Raw genomic sequence first — 22,330 nt, 5'->3', positions numbered from 1 at the left:
TCCATTATTAGACAGCTGGAGCATGGCACTAGCAGATAGTGTAAAAAATCATTTGGGACTGACAGCTTGAATACAAGCATCAGAAAGTAAAGGTAATCAAGATTCTGCAGGCATCATATTTAGAATATTCAAAAATGTTGATGAATCAATTGGATCAGTTTTTATACTGTATGACTTCATTGAAAAACTCAAAAGTGTAGCACAAGCTTGAAATGGTAACTTATGATTACTGAAATAAGCACCCACTATTGCTGGTGTTGTGAACCTATAGATATATTTTAAATATAAACACACAATTATAATACAGAACCTTTTAGACAGAAACTTGACAACTCTGCTACGACATGCACTAGCTAGAAAAGAAACAGCAAATAAGAGAAGCTAGTGAAAAAAAGAACGCAATTTACCACAACATCTGTGCCCAATCTGTGTTTCATGTAGCCGCTAGCTGCTCTCCAAAACTCAGATTGTTGGTGAGCTGGCCATTTATCTCCTGTTGTGTGGAATAGCACAAATCCTGTTAATGCTTCTAACTCTTCTTCAGTCCACTTTTCCTTCAAATGAAAGGTATGAATACACTAACACACTACTTTAATTTTTATCATTTGAGCATTAGTAGGATTACTAGAGCCACCCTCAGATGCAGCATTCATGGATGGTGGGTTGAACAGCGTCACTCGTGGGACCTCATTGCAAACCTCATTGGCACCTAACTCCCGAAGAGGAACTCTTCTTTCTGCTCTGTGTGGTGTACACAGCGTTGGAGAACCACATGGACGTTTCAATGAAGTCTTGTCAGGCTCCACTGTACTCCTGTAATCCTGCCCAGTATTCGCGCAATCTTGTTCCGCCATTTCCTAAGGTCACATGATGTGCATTCATTTTAATGGTTCAGTCGGCATGGTAAAGACAGGGTTCACTGCAGGTATGTATTGAGTGTTGCATAACGATAAGATATATACCATTTTCGATCTCCTCTGCCTATAAACAAAATATCACGAATTCTATTATAGCAGCCAGCCTTGCCAACATAGTGTATATTGTGACCTCAAAGCCTGCTCATCACCACCCATCACCTGTTAAACTGAGAAAGCCAAAAATTGCAGCCATTAACCTGAATACAAATCCAAGTTTAGTAACAGCGTCTCTCCAACAAGTCTTGAAGCTTGTGTCTTGGCTGTAAGAGTGCACTTTTAATTGAGCACAAAAAGAATGAAATTCCAGACCAGCGTTAAGTTCAGAGCTTTATATCGGTTCAAGTAGGCTTTGACACGATGTTCAGAGGTTTGTTCTGTGTCATTGTAGCATTTTATATTGTTTCCAAGCAGTGGCTAATTGTGTTAAATAGACGTTTTAAGGCAAGTTTCTTCCAGTCCATTCCATGTTGTAGTCACATCCCCCAAATCCATTCACAAGCTTATCATAAAAGCTCAGGCTTTTTTTTCTTTCCGGCACTTTTTAAAGTCAGCATAGGACCTTTAATGGCTTTGTAAATGTACTGGCATTTACGAATGTGAATTATGGTCGAATGGAATTATTGTAGCAGTATACATGGAGAAAGCTTTATGTATGTTACTACCATAGGCAAACATTTATGGTAGTACTGGATCATAAAGGTTTGCCTTTTCCTAAGGCTGAAAAGAATAGTACGAATATCCGTTATTTGTCCATTAAGAAATATTCGTTAAGAAATATTCATTTGTTTAATATTCGTTAATCAGACAAGTACACGTTTAATCTTGAAAAGCTTCTAAAAACCAAAAGCTGTCATTTAAAAACTGTAATTCATCATTGTCAAGACAAATACATGCAAAGGATTTTTCATAATAAGTTGTTGTAATGATCAAAGTGATTTTGTCTCTTGAGTGCCTAGTTATACAGAAAGTTCTTAAAGAATATGCCATTCATTAATTTGAAGAATATTTGGATTCTTAATTTCCCCACCAGAAAATATTCAGCCTTTCATGACTTGACAGTATTGGCTACATATGTTCAGAGCAACCTGAAATGCTTTCGTATATAATTAACTTACCAGTTGTGTCCTGTTAGCCATTTCAAGGAGGTTCCATTGTTCAGAGTTTGCCATATTACAACAAACATTAATGATTTGCTATAGAATTGCAGTTGGTGAAAATTTAATTTGGCAAAATACTCTCAAAGAAAAATTGGTGGTGTACTGTTGCACACAAGGTTGTACATGATGTAAGCTGACAGAAGGATGAAGTGTGCATGTTGAATCCTGTTGTGCTGAATTGTTCGTCTTATGGATTCAGTCACTAAATGCATCAGTCTGGCTGGGTCACTTTCATGATTGAACTGGGTTGGTCTGACCCACTTTAAAGATCCTGCTGCAGCCTAATTTCTTTCATGGCCATGCCCACTTATCAGGATCACGTGTTTCTGTGTGTTGCCATACTGCGCATGGAGCCTCACCCATTTATCAAAGGCTGTGCATGAATCCGTGTCTGTTGCAAAGCTTACGTTGAGCCATGTCCACTAATCAAGTACAAGTTCTAGTGTTATAGCAGGCAGCTTGTCATGAGCCACACCCATTTGCATACGTGTGAAACCATGCTAATTTATCAGTAAGGTGTGTTTAAGTAGTATACACGAAGCCACACTTGGTTTGACAAAACCTACCTTAACAACTGCTATCAAAAGCTTGGACACAAAGTATGAAAAATAATATTGACAAATTTTAAATTTGGTGGTTTGGTGACAAATCACCAAATTTAGTTTACCGCCAAATTTTGTTGTTATATGGTATTAGACAGAGGATCATGCTATACTCAGTACATACTACAGGGTGTATGTAGTGACACTACCATGTGTACACATAGCTGTAATGTTTTTGACTACTGTGTTCTATTCCAGAAAGAAAAATGTGTGGCTGGATCTAAACCTTGTCTCATATTTACTGGTGATCTGTTTGAAACAGATGAGAACTACAGAAGATTAAAAAACTTTCTAATAGGTACACCTCCTTTAGTATTAAAATGTGATCTGTTAGTGCGTGTTGTTAGATTTGTTTCGTGGAGAAGTGGTAACTGAAATTAGAATGGCTGGACTAGATCATGCATTATTGTTCACTGCTGTAGAAGGAAAAGTTCACTTAAGAAGCTATAGGTGAGAATGTCCTCAGTTATCCTAACCCCAATGCTGTCAGGCAATAGTGCTCATATTAGTGAGTTTGTTCAAAATAATTGAAGTCCATTTGTAATTGTACAATTACACTAATAGAAGCACGCCTGTTCTCAGAATACTCTAATTGAACAGGGTACGGATAAAAAAGTATTGGATTGCTGAGTGGTACATGTACTATTGTTACCTGTATAATATATACTCACATACTGTAGGGTGTTACTAAAGAAATCTGGTCATTCTACTCCAAGAGTAGAATTAGATGAGATTGGCCCCTCACTTGATTTAGTGATGAGAAGGACCCATCTTGCCTCAAGTGATTTGTATAAGGAAGCTTGTAAAGTTCCAAAAGCAACCAAGGTATTTTGTATGAATGTATGTAGGTGCTGGTCCTGTGGGTGGAATTGTAAATGTATAGCTGGAGGAATGTCTGGTGGGTGGAAACATTAAAAGAATTTGGCAAATGAGCAGTATTTCATTAAAAATCTATATACCTACCACATAGCAGGTAAATTTTCAAAGGGTTTCAGATATTCCAGAGGCCCTTAATTCTCTTCAAAAACACTAAGTTGATAGTGAGTAAACAGGAAATCCCACAGAAATTAGTGCTGTTTGAGGAATCACCTGGACTGCAAAATGTACTCAAAAATTTAAAAGCTTCCAAATCCTTTCTGCAACATTTTCTTCTTCAAAAGTAACATGCTATATATACGCACCACAAAGGTGTGGGCAAGAGACTAATACAGCACGAGGAAAAGCTGAGTGCTGTATTTGGCTTGAGACCACACCAGAGAGCTATTTTTTTTTTCATTTAGCATGAGTGTGGCGATACTTTAACTGGATAAAGTGTTTTCTGGTTGTCTTTGTTCGGAGTGTCTATATAGTACAAGTTTGGTCATAAAACAAACAGATGGCTACTTCTGGTGATTTAAAATGTTATGCATGTGATCAACAGTGCTGTATTTTCCTTTCAGTGCTGTATGGAAATAATAACACTCTTATTTGTTTGATCTTCGCCCATACAAGTGCTTTACAATATGTTTGCATACTAAGCAAACAGTCATTTCTTTATTCAGATAATCAAACCTATTGTTGCTGAGCATGTACTTGCTGACTGAACTTTTCTTGTAGAACAATTTTCACAACAAATTCATAAGTGTTTCCACCATCATACTTTCTTGCTGCATAATATTTGGTATAGTTAGTTACCTCTGATTAATTCTGGTGTGAGTCATGTGCACATATCTTCTATATTCACCTCTGTAGCCACATAAAGAGAAGAATGTTTCTCGTGATGTATTTGGCACCAAGCATGGTAGAATTCACATGCAGAGACAAGACTTTAGTAAGCTGCAAGTAAGAAAATCTAAAGCTCTAAAGCGTTCTGCTAAATCTACTGGAGGACATCAAAGAACAAAGAAACCTAAGCTTGATTCAACAGACTAACATTCATATTGTATTCTTATCAAAAAAAGTTGTACAACTAATTATGTAGATTGATCTTGTTGGGATGGTATAAGTCTGGTGATTAAAACTGGACATTTAAAATTAACCCAAAATCCACATAGTCTCAGACCCCTATTTATTTCTTAGTGCAAGTCTGTATGACATGTATCAGGATGGTACTTGGTTTACATTGATGTTGTGATTTAGTGTCTCCACTTTGTACCTAGTACAATTGCTTCCTTTGATTTTAGTTCGTTAATTTTATTGGAGAAGTCTGATATCAAGGTTCCAGCTCCTAGAAACTCCTCAGCCATTTTCTATCAACATTCCTGTACTACCCATGATCATAATGTTACTGCTGATGAAACTATACTTTTATAATGCCTCACACAAATTTGTAAGAAAAACATTATATTGCTAAGAGTTACACACAAAGAAGGAGCTAAAGGTAATGTTTTTTTTTTGTTAATTCATGGAAAGATTTGATAGTAAAATTCTTACAAACAGCAAGCATTATTGGCAGGATGAGGAACACTTGTTTATCTGGTATCATGGAAGTTGCAGTTGTCTAAAATAGTATGAAATAACAAAGACCATAGCCAAATAATTAAGTATTACTGGATGGGTGACTGAGGGTAACGTTAATCATTTCATTTGAGTGTGAATTCTCAGTTGCACCAGTTAATTGATTTAGTCTTTCACCCTCTGTGTAATATTCTCTCTCATCATGTAACTGGTCACAGTGGATGGTAAGTGCTGTAAGGTGCTTCTATTGTAGCATCAGATAAACTATATAGGCCAGTCACCATCTCCATGGCTTCAAAGAATCCACAAGTAATTTGCCTTAAAATGCAAGAAGAAAAATGTACATTGCTATAGTATGTTCACGTTGAGCTGAATCCTGAAAAACAGCTAAAAATTAAAAGTGGATTTTTTCTCAATAGAGTTAACATTTCAGCCAACCAGATGATTATTGGTAACAGCAAAGGAGCCAACAGCAGACATGTACAGTTTGGCTCCATTACAAGTTCGGGAAAGGGCCGTAATGGATGCTGTACTTATATGGCTTCCCCATAGGAAATGTATTGTGAAAATTTTGATTGGCTGTAAATATTATGTCAAACTTTTGAACAAAATGATTTTGAAATATTTTTAGCGGATCAAGCAGTACTACAATTGAGCCAAATTTCAAGATCATGTGTAATTGCATCCACGAGTTATTAAATGTTTTTGAGGATTCAGCTCAACGTGAACATACTATAGCTATGTGACAGATTATTTGACAACAAAAAAGACTGATGATCTATTAGTCACACTAGTTACTCTAAAGCAATCAGTTAGGAAAAATGAAATACTCTAATATGGCAGCCAGTTAAAAGAATAGATTATTTGAAGTTTGATCAAATTTTCATCTTACTACCCAACTTACTAGTATTATGGGGAAAGGTAATAATTGATCCATCTTGGGGTGAAATTTCAGACACATGCTCACTGCCTTGGAAGTTTAATGAGTAGTTGAAGTCATGTATTGCAAAACTAACAAAGTTAATATTTGAATAGATTTAACAGACTGCGTTAAACATATAGAAAACATCTAACCCTAGTGTTGGCCATTGTTGAATTATACTTGGTGGAATCAGATAATAGAGAGACATTGAGACTGATTCACCAGAAAGCACATTTGTACTTGGCTACTCCCGAGTCCCAACCACCCAATACTGCTACACTGCTACATCTAAATGTGAGGCTGTATATCAATGTTGCTTGGACACAACATGTGCTATTTGAGATCTTACACATGCCTTTAATAGCTGATTGAACTAAATTAACTGAAAAGCAAGTCGTTGATTACTAGATCATTTGGTACGCAGAGATGGTCAATATATTCTACTGAAGCAAAATTATTTGACACATAATACACACAAGTCATGCCTTGTAGACAGCCTGTAAGCACAGAAATCATCAAAATTACAGTCCCACTACAGTCTCAGATCAGAATCCAGATGATCAACCGTAATGATAAGAAGTTCTGTATGTATACACTGTAATGCCTTGAACAAGTAATAATTGTAACACAGGCATGAGGGCTTTGGGCTGAGGGCAGGCAAGTCAGAATTCCCCATGTTACAGCCACTTTCAATTTGTAGCAGGCTAATAGCCTGTGCCAGGCAATCAATCACCCAAGCCAAAAGAAGTGCAACCACTGGATAATTATTATATATACATGCCAGAAAGATTCGATTATGGGTCAGCAGCTGGTACTGACAAATCACCTTCAGTAACATGAGTTTAATGTTTTAATCAGTGCTGTTGAATTGTTTACGGCACAATTACCAAGTTTACTAAAGGCCTAGATGGGCAAGCTTGCTTGTAGAGTGGTTATTTCATATTATCAGTAATGTGGGTGTGGTCTGCATTTGAAAATGTGCAAAAACGCTTATAGCACTAGTTCTCACCTTAGCCCAAAATTGTTCAACTCATACGATAGTGAGGATAACAATACACTTTCCATCTGAGTGGTTTTCACAGCCAAATCCAAGTCGTGCATACTAATCATGTGAGTATTAATCAATCCCCACAATTGATTTCGGCTTTAATGTCATTATAATCGCTGCCCAGTTGCTGAATGTTGCCCATGCTAAGTAGCCAACTGGGCCACATTGTGAATGTAGCCCGGGTGGCTCAGAGGTGTGAAAATGATACATGTGCAAATAAATGTTTAAAGTGCTATATACTTGTGATAGCTGATGATCATGGCACATGATATGTTGCATGACCAAGGAAACTGTGGGGACATGTGTTAGGCAAGTGTGTATTTAATTTAGAATCATTATACATTCATAGCTTGCCCATAACTAATTTTTGTAGTGATAGTGGTGATACTTTCCATTCCAAATTTGGACTAAATCTGTCCAGCCATATCTTTGAGAAATGCACCTTCAAAGTTTGTGTTATATATTTCCTCCTAAACCTCACACTTGCATGTTGTACTTGATTACACATTCGTACATAGATTGTATACACATTTAATGTATATACAATCTATATATGAATGTCTGTGTAATGATTTTGTCTGAGTATATCACGATGTTGGTCTCCATAGTTACATAGCTCAAATGATTGTAAGCAGAGGCAATGTTACTATTGTAAATATGAGTTCATATTGTATTTAAACATCCAAGCCAGTCTTCACTCAGTAAGCAAACAATATAGGACAGTCGTAGTAATACTTTGTATCTGACTGTTTGGTAATGTAAACCAATCAGTACAGTAGTAGGGTTCCCCCTAAGGAGCCCACCAAAATGCTGCTGTTTAAAAATCGTCATAGAAATATCACATGTGATCTGATTAATTTTACAGATCTGCAACCAGCCTGCCTGAATGCAGTTGCAAAGCTAGAGGGCCACAATAACAAACTCACCTGTGGCATGTGCCTTTTCTGGTTCCAAAAAGAGTCTGCCTTGCCTTTCAGTGATCAGGACATGCCACCACACCCATAAATGACAGAGCATGATGGTCATCACTCTTACTGATCTAGCTGCAATCAACCACATTTGCTGTAGAAGTAAGACATGGAAACCATGCCTTTTAATCTAGTTTGTAGCTCACTCAAGACAAGCAGGTAGATCAAGATACTCTATGAAAAGTTAACAAACTAAAATTATGTAGGTTATAGTAACAAAAAAGCAGTGGTATCATAGTATGACTATTAATTACAACACATTTTTTTTTGCTTTGTATAAATAAAGTTTTGGTCAAGTACTATTTATTGCAGGAACCCTTTTTCTCATGCAGTTGTTTTTAACAATCATAAATATACAGTACGATAGTACTGTATAGTAGGGACCACAAAGGAGTAGGTGCAGCCCATAAAAATAACATCACCCAAAAACCAGCCTCAATTTTCCCTGATGATGATGAGGCAGTGTTGGTTAGGTAAAACTAATCCCAAATTTCAGATCAACCCGAAATGCTTTCAACAAGTCGCTACAGAATTTTTGTCACGGTAAAAAAAATTATTTAACAAAATTTTCTACTGACTGACTGATGCCTTCAGACAAGCGTAACTCGATAACAGCTAAGGCTACGGGCTTGATTTTTTCACTGTTCGATGTTGCTTCAACCCGAGAGGTGCCTTTTGACGTACTGCCACGGCAGTATGTATAATGCATTCTTCATGGACTTACTCAGTGGCAGATCTAGGATTTTTTGAAAGGGGGGGCTAAGCTGGATAAGAACATAGGTAACTAGCCAGACATTAGAAGAATTTCACAAGGCCCTAGTGGTAAGATTCATGTAGTATCCATGGTCAAATTAGCTATTTGGAATAATGACTACATTGGTGTGCTCCGCACACCACATGTAGCTATAGCTAAGTAGTAGGTGGTGTTGAACGTCACAATTATTAGTATGCATGTATGCTCCTTAGCCTATATAGTGACACTTTGTTAGCCATAACACCAACGAAGTGCACTGAAAAGCAGAATGCAGTGAAGGGTACTAGTAGATATTAGCTACTCTGCTGAAGACTGAACTATAGGCTAGCTACAAATGCCAGCACCATAACCCTCATATCAGAAAGTAACTGATACAGATTTTACATTCATAGACAAAGGTGGGTGAATATGCTATAGTTGCTACAGTTTGCTAAATGGCTGAGTTGGCTGGTAGCTGCATATTATACTGAAGCTGATATCTCTAACCAATTAAACCAACTAACACTTTTTGAATCATATAATGTATAAAAACCACACTAATCAACTCTTATAGCCATAGTGGAAAACACTACTAATTATCTGAATAAAACAAAATCCACAATTAAAACTTTTGTAACTGGAGATGCAACCCACAATTGAAACCAGGTGTTTTTGGAAGAACTCTTGAGGAAAAAGAAGCTATATATACTCTCCTGGAACAGAGTTGAACAATAGGTATAGTTACATAGACATTATTTGTGTTGGTAGTGGTGCATAGTTCCTGAAATAAGTCTGCTTTTGATACACATAGCTACAAGATTTAGGGTTTTGTTGGCCACATACTAACTTAGAGAGAAAAAGGGGGGACTAAGCCCCCCCCATCCTAAATCCGCTCCTGCTTACCAGTTCCTCCTTTGTGTCCCATTCATCTTTGCTGACAGCAAAAAGTGTTGATTTGGCGGTAGCACCTGATGGCTTAGCACAGTAGGGATATACCACTTCTTATTGTTTTACTATTTAATATCATGCACTACTCCAGCTTGTTTCAGTACTTTTTATCGATGTGCTATGGTCTCTACTCTAGTTGAAAATTCCAATTTTTTTGTGTACTTGTAAAGTAGGGAAGCCATCTCAAGTTTAATTATCCCTAAAACCAAGACTTCAAGAGTGAAAGGTAGTGAAGCCATTTCAACTTTAATTTCACCAAATTTTTATTTAGCTACCTTACACTAAAATACATTGATCAGTTTTATGTGCTTACTGATTTGAGCATGTTTTCTGAGAGGCAGTACAGTTGAGATCTCAATGTTCACCATTCACCATCACAACCAACCATAACAACTAACAAAAATGTGTTTTTTGTTTGTTTGTTTTTAGGTAGCTAATGCTATATATATAGTGGCAAAGCGGCTATTAGCTAATCTCATAAAGGGAATTAAGGGATGATAAGTTTGTTGTTACAAATGCCAGCCCATGTAATCCACTATACTGTATTCATGTATGTGAAAATTGACCAATTGCATCACCTACTCTACCTGTAATGGACTTAGTAAATTGCTTTAATCAGCCAATCCAATTTATTAACCATCTAGGAGGGATTAAGATTTTAAAAAAAACTGAAGGGATTGAGTATAGCAACAATGAATATGCCATTCAATACACAATCAATGCCTGTTGTACAGTACCTTGTCAATGGGTTAAATCTAAAGCATTTCTTAACTGGCAGAGCATATACTGGTAGTTTTTTCATGAGGTTGAATGTATTAGATGAACTCCAACCAGGTGGATAGGTGGATTCTGGGATGGTAGAGTGGACAAAGAGTTGTTTTCAAAATTATAGAAGAATACATGTAGCTGAATTAGGCCAAATTTATGGAGCAGTAAGAAGCCTCAAAACCAGAGATGAGTTTACAATTTAGTTCAGAGCCATAGCCAGACTTTTATCTGGGTAGGCTCTTTTAGAAGGAAAGGTGTATGATGTGATGCAGGATTACACCAGGGAAACTAGGGGGTCTGGGGGCATGCCCCCCAGAATTTTTTTTTTAGACAGCAAATTCAAGCTCAAGACCAGCTATATGGATGACGTCTGACAAAATATCTCTACCACTACTACTACTGTAATTATACCATCTGTGTCTAAATGTATTGGAATGTCACAGTGAATATGGTTGAGAGCTCTCTCAGAAGGGGCCAAAGAGTGCTTTAAGACAATGAAAAATTTACACATTGCATGGAGCATGGATGTTATTCATGGGGGTCTGAGAGGCTTGCCCCCCAAAATTTAATGAAATTTTCTAGATCGCACTATGGTTTGTAAATAAAATTGGAGTAGTTAAATACAGCTTTTAAATAAATGTGACTGTTCTATTAGAGTGATTGTTCTATTAAAGTGGTTGACTGCTCTATTAGAGTATCTCGATCTTGTATTACAATCACTGAATAAGCTACTACTTATTAGTGGTATTTAGTAAACTATAGCTAACAGCATTGAAACTGGGTCACTACTGTAGACCTGGATGACCCGCTGCATATCAAAACTTGTGTAAGATATTCCGGATTTCCGAATGGGTTACGCCCGTTTCGTATAAAATAACAGTCCTGTAAACAAGGCGCCATAACTTCCGCGTACTTTGGTTGACAAACACGAAGTTTGGTTTATCAGATTCCTTGATGAAAGGCGATTCGATTCATGTGCAAGTTCTTTGTGTAGTAACGAAGTGGAAGCTAAAAAGGAGCCTTGTACCGCGAAATTTACGTGTTCAGAATGCCCGTAAAAACACGTGTTTTTAAACATATTTCTATAAACTAACCTGTTTAACAATTTGTACGGTCGGAGTCTTATCCTTCGCTGCGTAGAATGATACCAAATTTAGCGAATTTAGTTGAGGATAACAATTAACTTGTAAATTGGGATTTTCCGGGCGAGATAATTATATTTTCCAATAGGTTAATGTATGGAGCGCGTATTATGTCATCATTAGCAGTAAATAACTGTCACTATGGCGACATTTTCCTATTTGTACGGTCGGAATTGGATAGAGAAATTCAAGGGCTTTCTTTTATTGTATGGTGTGCTGTAGAGATTTTGTGAGTTAAAGGTTGTAAATTAGTGTTTTTGTATGTAGTGTAAAATACATGTATTTTGCATTGGACAACAAATGACAAGGAATGATGAGATTTTATGATCAGCCTGTTTTACCAAGTTGGGGTTTCAAAAAAGATATTAAACAGATATTAGATTTATTTAATGCATAATTCTTAATTTTTAAAGGTTTAACCCAGTGTTTGAAAACTTTTAATGTTGACCACCTGAAAATGCTTGATTTGACAAATCCCATGCATATGTTTTGATATGGACCCTGATAGCAATCCGGGTCAGACCCGGATTTGACCCGGATGGGATCTGGATTGATTTAAAGTGAGGCGTGCACCAACTGCTACGTTTTGAGCGCCGACTAGCGCGTTAAGCATGAGGGTGTCTATATTTAGTGATGGTAGTTAGTGGGCATGATTCCACGTAAGTTTGTAAAAAGCAAAATACGTTTCCTGCAAGTAGGTGTGGCTTTACGCATACCTAACACACCATAATTTTAAAAGGAAGTGGTTACTGAACCGAAAGGTTTTTATTTTCGTGTCTAGTAGTTTCCTCGAGCATTCGACTTTAGGGGATGCATCTAGTAGTTTCCCCAAGCATTCGACTTTAGGGGACACGAAAAGTAACATTAGCATTAGGGTTAGGCTCGGGTTCAGCTTTGGTTTCTTCTTCACCTTTAGGTTACATTCTTCTTACAATATATAGTGAGACTACTACGCAAGTAACATTTATAAGGTAGAAAAGTAGGGTAGCTAGCAGCAGTAGCACAGTAGTTAGCACACTGCCTACAGTTCCAGTAGTCCAGGGTTCGAGCCCAGGTTGAGTTTTGTGGTTTTTTTCGTTTAGTTACCCTTTTTTGTCTAAGCATATCAAAACTTGTCACGTATGAGGGATTTAGAAATTTATTTTTGAAGAAAAAGGCATGTGAAAATAGAAACCCTTCGAAAATTATCTGGCTTACAGTATTTGTTTGCAGAAGAATGCTAGGAAAGAGATAAAAGTCTGGGCTTTTATATTTTATAAACACTGGCCTCCTATATTGAATAATTTTCTTCAATTAAAGCCGACCGTCTCAGCAAAAACCCGATTTGTTTGCACAACCATGCGTATTGAGAGAATCGAAATTTTAAAAAAGTTCGTAAAATTATGCATACTACAAAGAAAAATACACAAATTTTTATCAGGCCGTTACTCAAAGAAGAAAGATTCAAATTGATTAAAACTATATGCCATCTTATTTGCCGGCTCACAGAGAGTTTGAAAATCTTTGTTTCATTTCTGTAGCCCCAGTGGTGTGCATGTCACATGTGTTTGTTTATGATGCGGTAAACGTAAGCAAGATGGTCGTCATTTCTTCAACTAAATCACCTTCAGGCCCATATGCTACCTTGGCTGATTTGCTAATCCATGGTGAACATTTTAAGCCAAATTGCAACATTGTAGACTAATGCAAACGGAAGTTATGGCTGCAAATGTAAACGTCTGTAGTTATTTTCAGTATAGCCGCTGTACAAATCAATTATCTTGCTCTTCCTACTGTCTAGTACTATAATTCCAAAACTACTCACCACAGAAGGCTGAAACTTTGGTGATCCATTCCTTGGACACTGTAGATAATGCTGTGAAAATAAAATAAAAAAATTTGAAAGGTGTGCGAACAACTCGGGTTTTTGCTGAGATGGTCACAAATAAACTAATGTCTATTTGGTTCTACATGGGGTACTTTTAGATAATAAGTCACTCTCTAGAGTTCCTATGGATACAAATAAATGAAATTGATGGAGAAAACATCCTGACTGCCTGGCAGACTCCTGTAGGCATTTGAGCATAATTCGGATGGCTGCAGGTTCGAGGTTTCCCAGGTCCAGTCACGGATTTTTTTCTCCTTTCTGCACCTTTTCAAACGCATTTAATATAATATCTTTTTGGCCAGGTGTCCTACAGACTTTCAGCACTTGAGCTGTAAAGCCTTAATAAATAAATGAATAAATAAATTTGTAATACTAATCTTCTTCCTTATGTGTATGTGACCAGCCACACATCAGGCAATATAAGGCTAACACCATCAGTGGGCACTGGTAACTACACTGACATATATGTACTAAGGCATCAGCATTGCTCAAACCTGGTTTTTAAGAGCTGTCCTATAGTGTGGCAAACTCAAATGGTGATTGGTAAGGACCAGCATTGAAACCGGGTTGGGTCAACCAGGTCACATTTTGTCAGGATCACCTGGGTCTGACCTGCTTTAAAAATTATTCGGGTCTGACCCGGATTGGATCACATGTGAAGCAAATTAATTAGTTGGATGGTACGGATGTGTATAAATGCGTCATAGTCAAATCCTGATGCAACCCAGCTTCTTTTGTGAGCCACGCCCATTTATTGGTGAACCATGCTCATAGCTGTCTGCTGGCTTATGTGGAGCCATGCCCACTAATTGATTGTTGTTGTTGTACGAGATATGGTCTAGGCCAGCTTCTTTCATGAGCCATGCCCACTTTATATCCGGAATGTGTCATACTGTTTTTAATTATGGTGTGTTAGGTATGCACAAAGCCACACCCACTTGCAGGAAATGTATCTTGCTTTCTGCAGACTTATACGTGGAATCATGCCCATTGATTAACATCATTATTAAGTATAGACATCCTTGTGCTTAACGCGCTAGTCAGCACTCAAAACATAGCTCTTGGCGCACGCCTCACTTTTATTTAAACCGGGTAAAATCCGGGTCTGTTCAATGTTGGTGTGTGTGTGTGTGTGTGTGCGTGCACGTGCACATCGAGAGTGGATCTTGGATACATGCATTAAGTAAATGTATGGTGTATCAGTGTTACATACATGTGTATTTCTGTGTACCACATGTACAATACTGCCAATGTGTGCGGTCACTGATTGAACTGTTCCACTCAATTTGCTGCATTCATCTGTAGCTGGGTGATGTATGCCAGAGCCAAGGCAATGAGAAGTGGGCTTGTCACAATGACGACAGTGACCTCATGGAGATCAGTGACTAAATTCATGAACCAAAAGATAAGCGACATTAAGGTAGTATTAATATGTAACTATTAATATGTAACTACACCATAGTCTGATAATGTACAGTATTTGTGGACAGTCTAAAAATTAATGAGGGCACCTGCATATAATATTACATACGTAGTTACAGCCTCAATTATTTCTTAGTACAAAACATTTCTAGTATAAAATAATTAAGGGGATATTCACATTAATTCAGCAAGTCACGTGCTTGCTGCATAGCCTGATGAAAGGTACAGAAATGTTTACGTTGTGGTGAATTACGTATAACTCAGTAAACTATATACATAGTGTGCTGTAAAAGCCACTCCTATTCTTTGATAAACCCATTGTTGAGCTTGTCTGGTTTCACTGGCTCACTCACTCACACTCACTCACTCACACGCACGCACGCACGCACATGCACACACATATATGTATGTATGTGCATTACTGTATGTAAACTTGAAACTATACACCGATGCCTAGCTACGTACTGTACGTATAATTGTTATATTATTTACTATACCTGACTTGTTCATTGTACTAATGGTACTTACAATGTTTTGAGCAGTGGACACACTGTGTTAAATTATGGTTAACACCATTGCTTCATTTTATTAACACATACACCATACTACTTAATTAGCTACATCATCTAAAGGATGTATGTAATCAGAAAAATGTGTGCAATTTTATCACCTAATGTCTTAATGTAGGCTGTAAATTGGTAAATTGTTTATACCATATTTGATGATTTATATGGCATGCTGTTATGTAACATTCTGTAACATGGATGCTGAGCAGAAGATTAAAAAATCTTAGAAGTTAATTATATGGGTTGGCATCAGTGGGCATTCCTTAAATCAACACTAATGGCTTCCATTGAAGCACAGGAGAGAGTGGATGTAGCCTTGATAAAATTAACATGGCTAGATATCAGGGGTATGGGATTTTATATCATCGGTGTGCCTCTAAAGAAGTCCTTTGTGTCCAAACAAAGTACTGCGTACGTGTGTGTGTGTGTGTGCATGTACGGTGTGTGTGTGCATGTACGGTGTGTGCGTGCATGCCACCCTTGCCGTCTAGTTTGATGTTGACAAAAGCTTTGTGGCTTGGCTTTTAAAAACTGTCATCAAGGCAAGTGGTACACACATGTATACATAGGCAAACTGCTAGCCATTACTCACACTCTATTTCATAATATTTTGTAATAGTAAGCCTGTGAACGTATACTACAAGTGCTCTGTGGTCTCTAGTGGCATGTGTTCAGTTAAACCTCATCCTAGCTTGTTTCACAGGAAACTCTGTGTGCAGGCTGGATGACATGTACACCAAATACTGAACTTGCTGCAACTACAATCCAAGTTCTGCATTTCTTGTACATATAGCTTCTGTTTACTCAGTTGACTGACTTGTAGCAAAGAAGACACTTGCTTAATTAATTATTATGTATTTGTTCTGTGATAATCAAATCAGTCAACTTAGCTTTGACGACTTTATTTTTAGGGTGAGTTGATTAGAATGATGTGATAAAACATTGAATTAGTACTTTACTTTTTAATGAGTAATATAGCACAGCACACAAAGTGAATAATACAGGCACACAAAAACAATACATGTTTACAACACCAATGATAATGATATGACATAAATTAAAGGAAAACTTGATGATTAAAAACTGAACTCTTACATACATTATACATTATAGATATTCATGAAATGTTTGGTGATGATGGGGTCATACTATTTGCTAAGCTGACAAAAAAGTCCTTTAACCGTTCTTTACTTATGTGTTCTTTCTCTTCCACATCGACAATGGGGTTTGGGTAATCTGCTCCAATGATGCATCCTGCTTCTTCTTGTATTGGCCTTGGTGCAGTCCATGGTTCATGAATGTACTCAGGTGGAAAGTTTTTTAATACTGGCAAGTAGGTAGTAATGTAGATACATTCTGGGTCCATCAACTGACCAAATTTACACGGGCTAAATGACTCAATCTTGCCTGATATGAAGCCAGCGCAGGCGTCCTCTATGCAGCACCTGACACAAATTGGGTCTTCATAATCTAGAAGGTACTTGCTAAAGATAGCCTTACCACACTCCCATGATTGCCAGAGACAGCCACGTGTTAGAAAACAGGTAACACACTTGCGAGCTAGGTAATGTGCCCAACCTTCTTTAGTGATCTGTATCATGACTGCATCGATCCATGGGATTCCTGTTTGACCTTTAACAACCTTTTCAATTAAATCTTTCTCACTTTCCCAGTGGATTGGTAAACACAGTGGATTATCCTTCTGCTTATCAAAGTTTGGTGTGGCCATGGCTAAGTGGTAAGAGTATTCTCTCAACAACAGATTTCTCTTGACACGGCAGAAAAACTTGTGCCCTTCATTGGTAATGGGGGTATACTGCTGCACCCATGCATAGAACAGACGTACAGAGAGGCAGCCAAACCTGAAGTAGGGGCTAAGACTTTCTTTACTAAGAAGCCAGTTCAACATGTTCTTGTCTTCATGATCTTCACAAAAATAGTTCAACAGTCTACTTAGTGCTTGTGTCTCACCACCAATCCACGATCCCATTCTTACTGTCTCCTCTGCAGTAAACCCAAGTTCATCGATGGTCGGTATTGGCACTTCTCCTGGAGCCAGTGGCTCCATAGATTCTGAAGTAGGTGTATTTGATGATAGATGGACGATGTGACAAGGTGATGGCTGTGGAGCAGGAGGGGATGGCACCAAAGAGCCAACAGCTCTGATGAATTCTTTAACAGAAGAAGCAGTAGTATTTCCAAATGTTTGTTTCATTGTGTCAGGACTGAACAAGGTATGACCAAAAGGGAATTCCACTTTAGCTCCATTAGCCCTTGCAAGATTAGCAATGATATTATCATACTTGAATGTCTCATAACTGCTTTGTGAAGCTTGATATGTGAGCATGGTAGCCTTCCAGTGTCTGATCAGTCTTGGCAGGATTACTGTTGGCTCTCCTTTGAAGACAAACAACCGTGAATTGTAAGGATTCTTCCGCAGCTTACTGTCAAGATCTTGAAGACTCTCCAACAAAAATTGCCACACAGTTGCTGAAGGACCACAGTTTCTGTCCTTGAAACACAATGGATCTAGAATGAATACACACTCAACTGTCTGTGCAGTGAGGCTATGGAACAGTGCTGGGTTGTCATGAAGTCGCAAGCAGTCCAGTCTAAACCAATGAATACTAACGTCTTGGTTGGTGGTCATCCTTGAATTTAGCACAGAAGACCTTCTGCCTATTCTCTGATTATGCAGTGGCGCACCTATAAAAATTGTTAAATAATGTGATGTTATGTAATCATGGTTACATAATATTACATAACATAATTATTCACCCTTAGAAGGTAAATAGTCACCATTTACCACCCACTGTTGAGGACAATGGGATTCTGTGTGGCAAATAGTCACCATTTACAACCCACTACTAAGGACAATGGGATGTTAACAACTTCTACTGTTAAACTTAAAAACCATAGGATGCTACATCATCTAAAGGATGCCAAATAGTTTACACTTGTTGCTAACTAGTATATACTTGTGCTGCCAGTGCATGTGTACAGGAGAGTTTGTACTCTAACGCCATATCTCTGGACATGCCTACTACATGGCTGTAAATTGGTAAATTGTTTATACCATATTTGATGATTTATATGGCACATGCTGTTATGTAACATTCTGTAAGCTATACATCTATACAGACACAATGATGTTTATTGAAGACAGAATTATAAATGTATTGCATTGCATTGCATGATTTACTTCAATATTTGATGATATTATTGTAATACTCTAATAGAGTGCACATTTTTGAGGACTTCTAATAGAACATGAATAGAATGTTCTAGAACAATCTAGTAGGTAGATCTATGAAATTACAAATGAAAATTTAAATTAGAATTTTCATTTATAAAACAGAAATTAAGTGAGGTAATCAGCCAAGATAGCAGTGGTTCAGTGGTTAAGGATGTGGGTGTTAGATATAACGGAGGTCCCTGGTTTGAACTCTGGTAAGTTATATTTTTCTCAATATTTTGTGCACCATTTTTACCCTGCGGTGACTACTCTATTAGATTATCTCGATCACATGATTCTACACTTGTGTTTGGTTTTTGCTTTATAACTTCATAGCTGTATTAATTCTATTACTATTCAAGCTATCAAAAGGCACTACTATGATGATCAGCCAATGTATACACACCAATTTTCAAGTCATTCTCATACCTGTAGCCATGACAGAAGTTTGATCTTTTTTATGTGTATAAACGCTCATAACTCCTTGGATATCCATCAGATTCACAGCAAACTTGGCACGTGAATTCACCTTTATTAAGCTCTTCATTTTTGCCAAAGATTGAGGTAATCGAGTCACACACTTGCGTTTTATAGCAATTTTTGCTAAGTGTGCAAAAATAAATCGAAGCATAAGAAAAAACGAAGAAATTAAATCAAAACTTTGAACAACCATATCTCGCAAATGGCTGTTGCAAATTTGATAAAACTTGCTGTGTGGCTTACCCTACCTGGCGAACAGCTAGCTATTTCAGAGGAGAGCAACTAAATTTATTCTTAATGACTTTCATTCAACATACAAGTCTCACTTGGTGACCCTTAAGATGCTACCTTTGATGTATATATATGAAATCAATGCTATCTTATTTTTCATCAAGTCATACAAGTCACCAACATCACATTTCAATATTAAAACTATTTACAGTTTAGCTCATCGGATGCTAGATTTGATTCATCTGCAAAGTTGGTTCACCACAGGTGCTCCACAAACTTAACTCAACACTTCTATTTTCACCATATACCCTGCCTGTGGAACTCTCTACCTACAGTGGATTTAACTGCTCAAACAGAATCTATTAAACACGAGTTATACATCTATATATGGGATCACTTCTTACAAGAGTTCGACGACAACAATGTTCATACCTTCCACTACCTCTGTCCCTGTAGTTGCTGTGCAAGAATGACAAAACCTCCAAAGTATCATAACATTAACCCGTCCCACTTTTCCTATAAGAAACCAATCAGTTCTGTAATTAATTAATTATCTAATTTTGTAATTTAAGTTTTGTAGTTAATTAATTTTATGTTGGTGTAATTCAGCCCTTGGCAGGATTTGCCAATGGCTTTCAGTACTTACATACATGCTGTAAAATATTAATAAATAAATAAATAAAATAATGCAAAATGATGCACTTTGGAGAAGGGGCCATGGAGCTATGCATGCGTGAAAAAGCTGTTTTCTTTCTGTTTGAGCAACTTTCTGTTGTTGAACAATGCCAGAATGATTCTGAGGTATTGGGTACTCTTTAGGGCATTGATTTTAGATGGCACTCCCCTTTTTCCTTAGTAGTTGTAGTAGTAGTAGAGTAAGTATTAGTATTAGTAATAATTAATGGACAATGCAAAGTACACTAAAGAGTTCACAGCTTTTTACTGTCCATATCCAATCAGTTATCAAATGCACTTTTTCAAAGGGAATGATGCGTTTTGAGACACAGGGATCAGTCAAACCTGTTCCGTGTAATCATTCTTGATTATGGTCTAGTTTGGCCCATGGTAAAGTTCACTGTTTGTAACTCAAGAAGCAGCCTCTCTCAGTATTATTTTGCCATTCTTGATACGATAGTAATTTTCTGCCTTGTTGAGTCAGCTAGTCTAGTACGAAGTTCTTTATTCTTTTTTGCTCTTGTGGATTCAAGTCAGGTGTTAAAAGCATTTTATTAACATGAGATGGGTATTCCTTACTCAGCAGGATCACAAGCTATTCTTCTCTTGATGACAAAGTTACTTTCATAAGTCTGTTTACTGATGTGCCCAATATTCATGATTGAAGAGGATACATATTTATGAAATAACTGAGATAGTAACATTCTTAGTATATCTTCATTTTTCAGTCCGGACTTGGGCTTCTGTTGAGGTGGATTTAGTCTGGCATATTATGTACAATCAAATTTAATTTCCACTTCTCCCGGTCCTTTCTTCAGATACAATGGCTGCAGTCATTGATGCAATTCAGTGATTTGACAGCTATTTGTTTGCTGCGAGACCCGTGTGAAACTCTTGTTTGGATGGCCAGGTGTCTTCTGCTACCATAGCCCTATCAAGCTCCTTAGTTGTTGCACCCTATAGTTTATCGACTGTATCACGTGAACTGAAGAAAGTATTCTCTTCTCGAGTCTGAGGGGTTTGTCACTAAAATGGCTTTGATCACTGCGTGAGCCGCTGTGGCTTGCCGCCAAATTCTTCACTGGCCATGGACTTTGACTGACCGCAAAGTTAAGTACGTTCTACTGTTCAGTTCGAATCGCACGACACCAGCGTAGCTACTAGCTATAGCCTATATGTTAGGTATATGTCTTGGTTCATTTTTGGTTTAGTTACCCCCAGTCCGTACTGAAGGGTTGCTACGCCATATAAGTCTATGCGATTCAAACACTCAGTGCATTGGCGTCACTTCTCCCGACAGCTCAATAGCTATTGTGTGAGGTGTTGTATTTTGTCTATTCATTATATATGTGTGTTGTGAGTATGTTATACTTTGTAGCGCAAGTTGTCCAGATACAATTATGTCTCAGAGACTTGAATGGCATTTCACCAATTCACACATCAGTACTTATTAGCTATCTGTCTCGTCTTAGTTATTGTATTCGTGTGCATTTAATGTTACTGTATGTATGTTTAATTGTGGGGAGTACGTTTGCAGGCTTGTCCTTCTGTACGACCCTGTCATTTTGACAAAATTGATAATAATACTAAATACTTCAGCGGTTAAAAGTTTTAAAGCCGCCTCACGTGATCATGCATAGTCTCGTGGTGCCCTACCCTAAAAAGAGGGTCTCTGACTGTACAAAAAGTTTGAGCTCTGGAATGTTTATTGGATGACATTTACGTGTTAAGTAAGTGCACTGTTTACGTCACAACACCCAATCCGCTTACAGAATCACCAAACTAATGATGCTACTTTATTTATTCAACATTAAAACAGAATTGTATGGCCATTTTCTCAATGATTAGCCATGGATCTTTTGAAATGTACGCATTACATAATCAATTTGAAATTGAGCAATCTGATTGGAGCTTCCAACATTCCGGCAGCGCCAAACTTTTTGTACACAGTTTCACCAGACCCTCTTTTTAGGGTCGAGCACCACGAGACTAGATCATGCACATGTTCAGGCCTGCCATCCCTCATGGATTTACTGTGAGACTCACGATTTCACTACCAAGCTCAAGGTCTCACAAGCAGTAGCCCTAAACTCATGGATTTTTAGTTAAGCCTACCAATTCTCACAGATCATCACCATAAAACTCACAATTTCTTTCGCTTTCAAGCTCAGGCCAGAGTCAAAGCTCTCAGAATGCTCTTTACCTGCTTTACC

General features: G+C 37.6%; 2 protein-coding genes and 1 long non-coding RNA gene across 4 annotated transcripts in view; 1 reads left to right on the top strand and 2 right to left on the bottom strand.

Annotated features, from left to right (window-relative positions):
- The window catches only part of LOC136240012 (ribosome production factor 2 homolog), a 32,717-nt gene extending 28,011 nt beyond the window's left edge, over window positions 1-4,706 (top strand). The window contains exons 7-10 of the mRNA XM_066030811.1: window positions 2,875-2,974; window positions 3,024-3,126; window positions 3,357-3,501; window positions 4,408-4,706. Coding sequence (XP_065886883.1) covers window positions 2,875-2,974; window positions 3,024-3,126; window positions 3,357-3,501; window positions 4,408-4,587 — 528 coding nt within the window. The 3' untranslated portion in view covers window positions 4,588-4,706. The remainder of the gene's footprint in view (window positions 1-2,874; window positions 2,975-3,023; window positions 3,127-3,356; window positions 3,502-4,407) is intronic.
- Window positions 4,707-8,027: 3,321 nt separating this feature from the next.
- Window positions 8,028-11,715, bottom strand: LOC136240014 (uncharacterized). The gene is made up of 3 exons (XR_010693625.1): window positions 11,594-11,715; window positions 8,197-8,224; window positions 8,028-8,144 (listed from the first exon to the last, which is right to left on the bottom strand). It is a non-coding gene; the product is annotated as an uncharacterized lncRNA (long non-coding RNA).
- A 4,788-nt stretch (window positions 11,716-16,503) lies between these two features.
- Window positions 16,504-22,330, bottom strand: part of LOC136240816 (cryptochrome-2-like) — a 55,724-nt gene continuing 49,897 nt past the window's right edge. Inside the window, exons 4-5 of one of the 2 annotated variants that reach the window (XM_066031877.1) lie at window positions 19,875-19,958; window positions 16,504-18,202 (exon numbers count right to left, since the gene is read on the bottom strand). In XM_066031877.1, coding sequence (XP_065887949.1) covers window positions 16,614-18,202; window positions 19,875-19,935 — 1,650 coding nt within the window. In that variant the 5' untranslated portion in view covers window positions 19,936-19,958 and the 3' untranslated portion in view covers window positions 16,504-16,613. The remainder of the gene's footprint in view (window positions 18,203-19,874; window positions 19,959-22,330) is intronic. The other variant, XM_066031878.1, reaches the window with a different exon arrangement.

Source organism: Dysidea avara, chromosome 12, assembly GCF_963678975.1.
Source record: "Dysidea avara chromosome 12, odDysAvar1.4, whole genome shotgun sequence".
Lineage (NCBI taxonomy): Eukaryota > Metazoa > Porifera > Demospongiae > Dictyoceratida > Dysideidae > Dysidea > Dysidea avara.
Note: the sequence above shows the minus strand (reverse complement) of the source record. Positions and strands in the feature narration are given on the sequence as shown.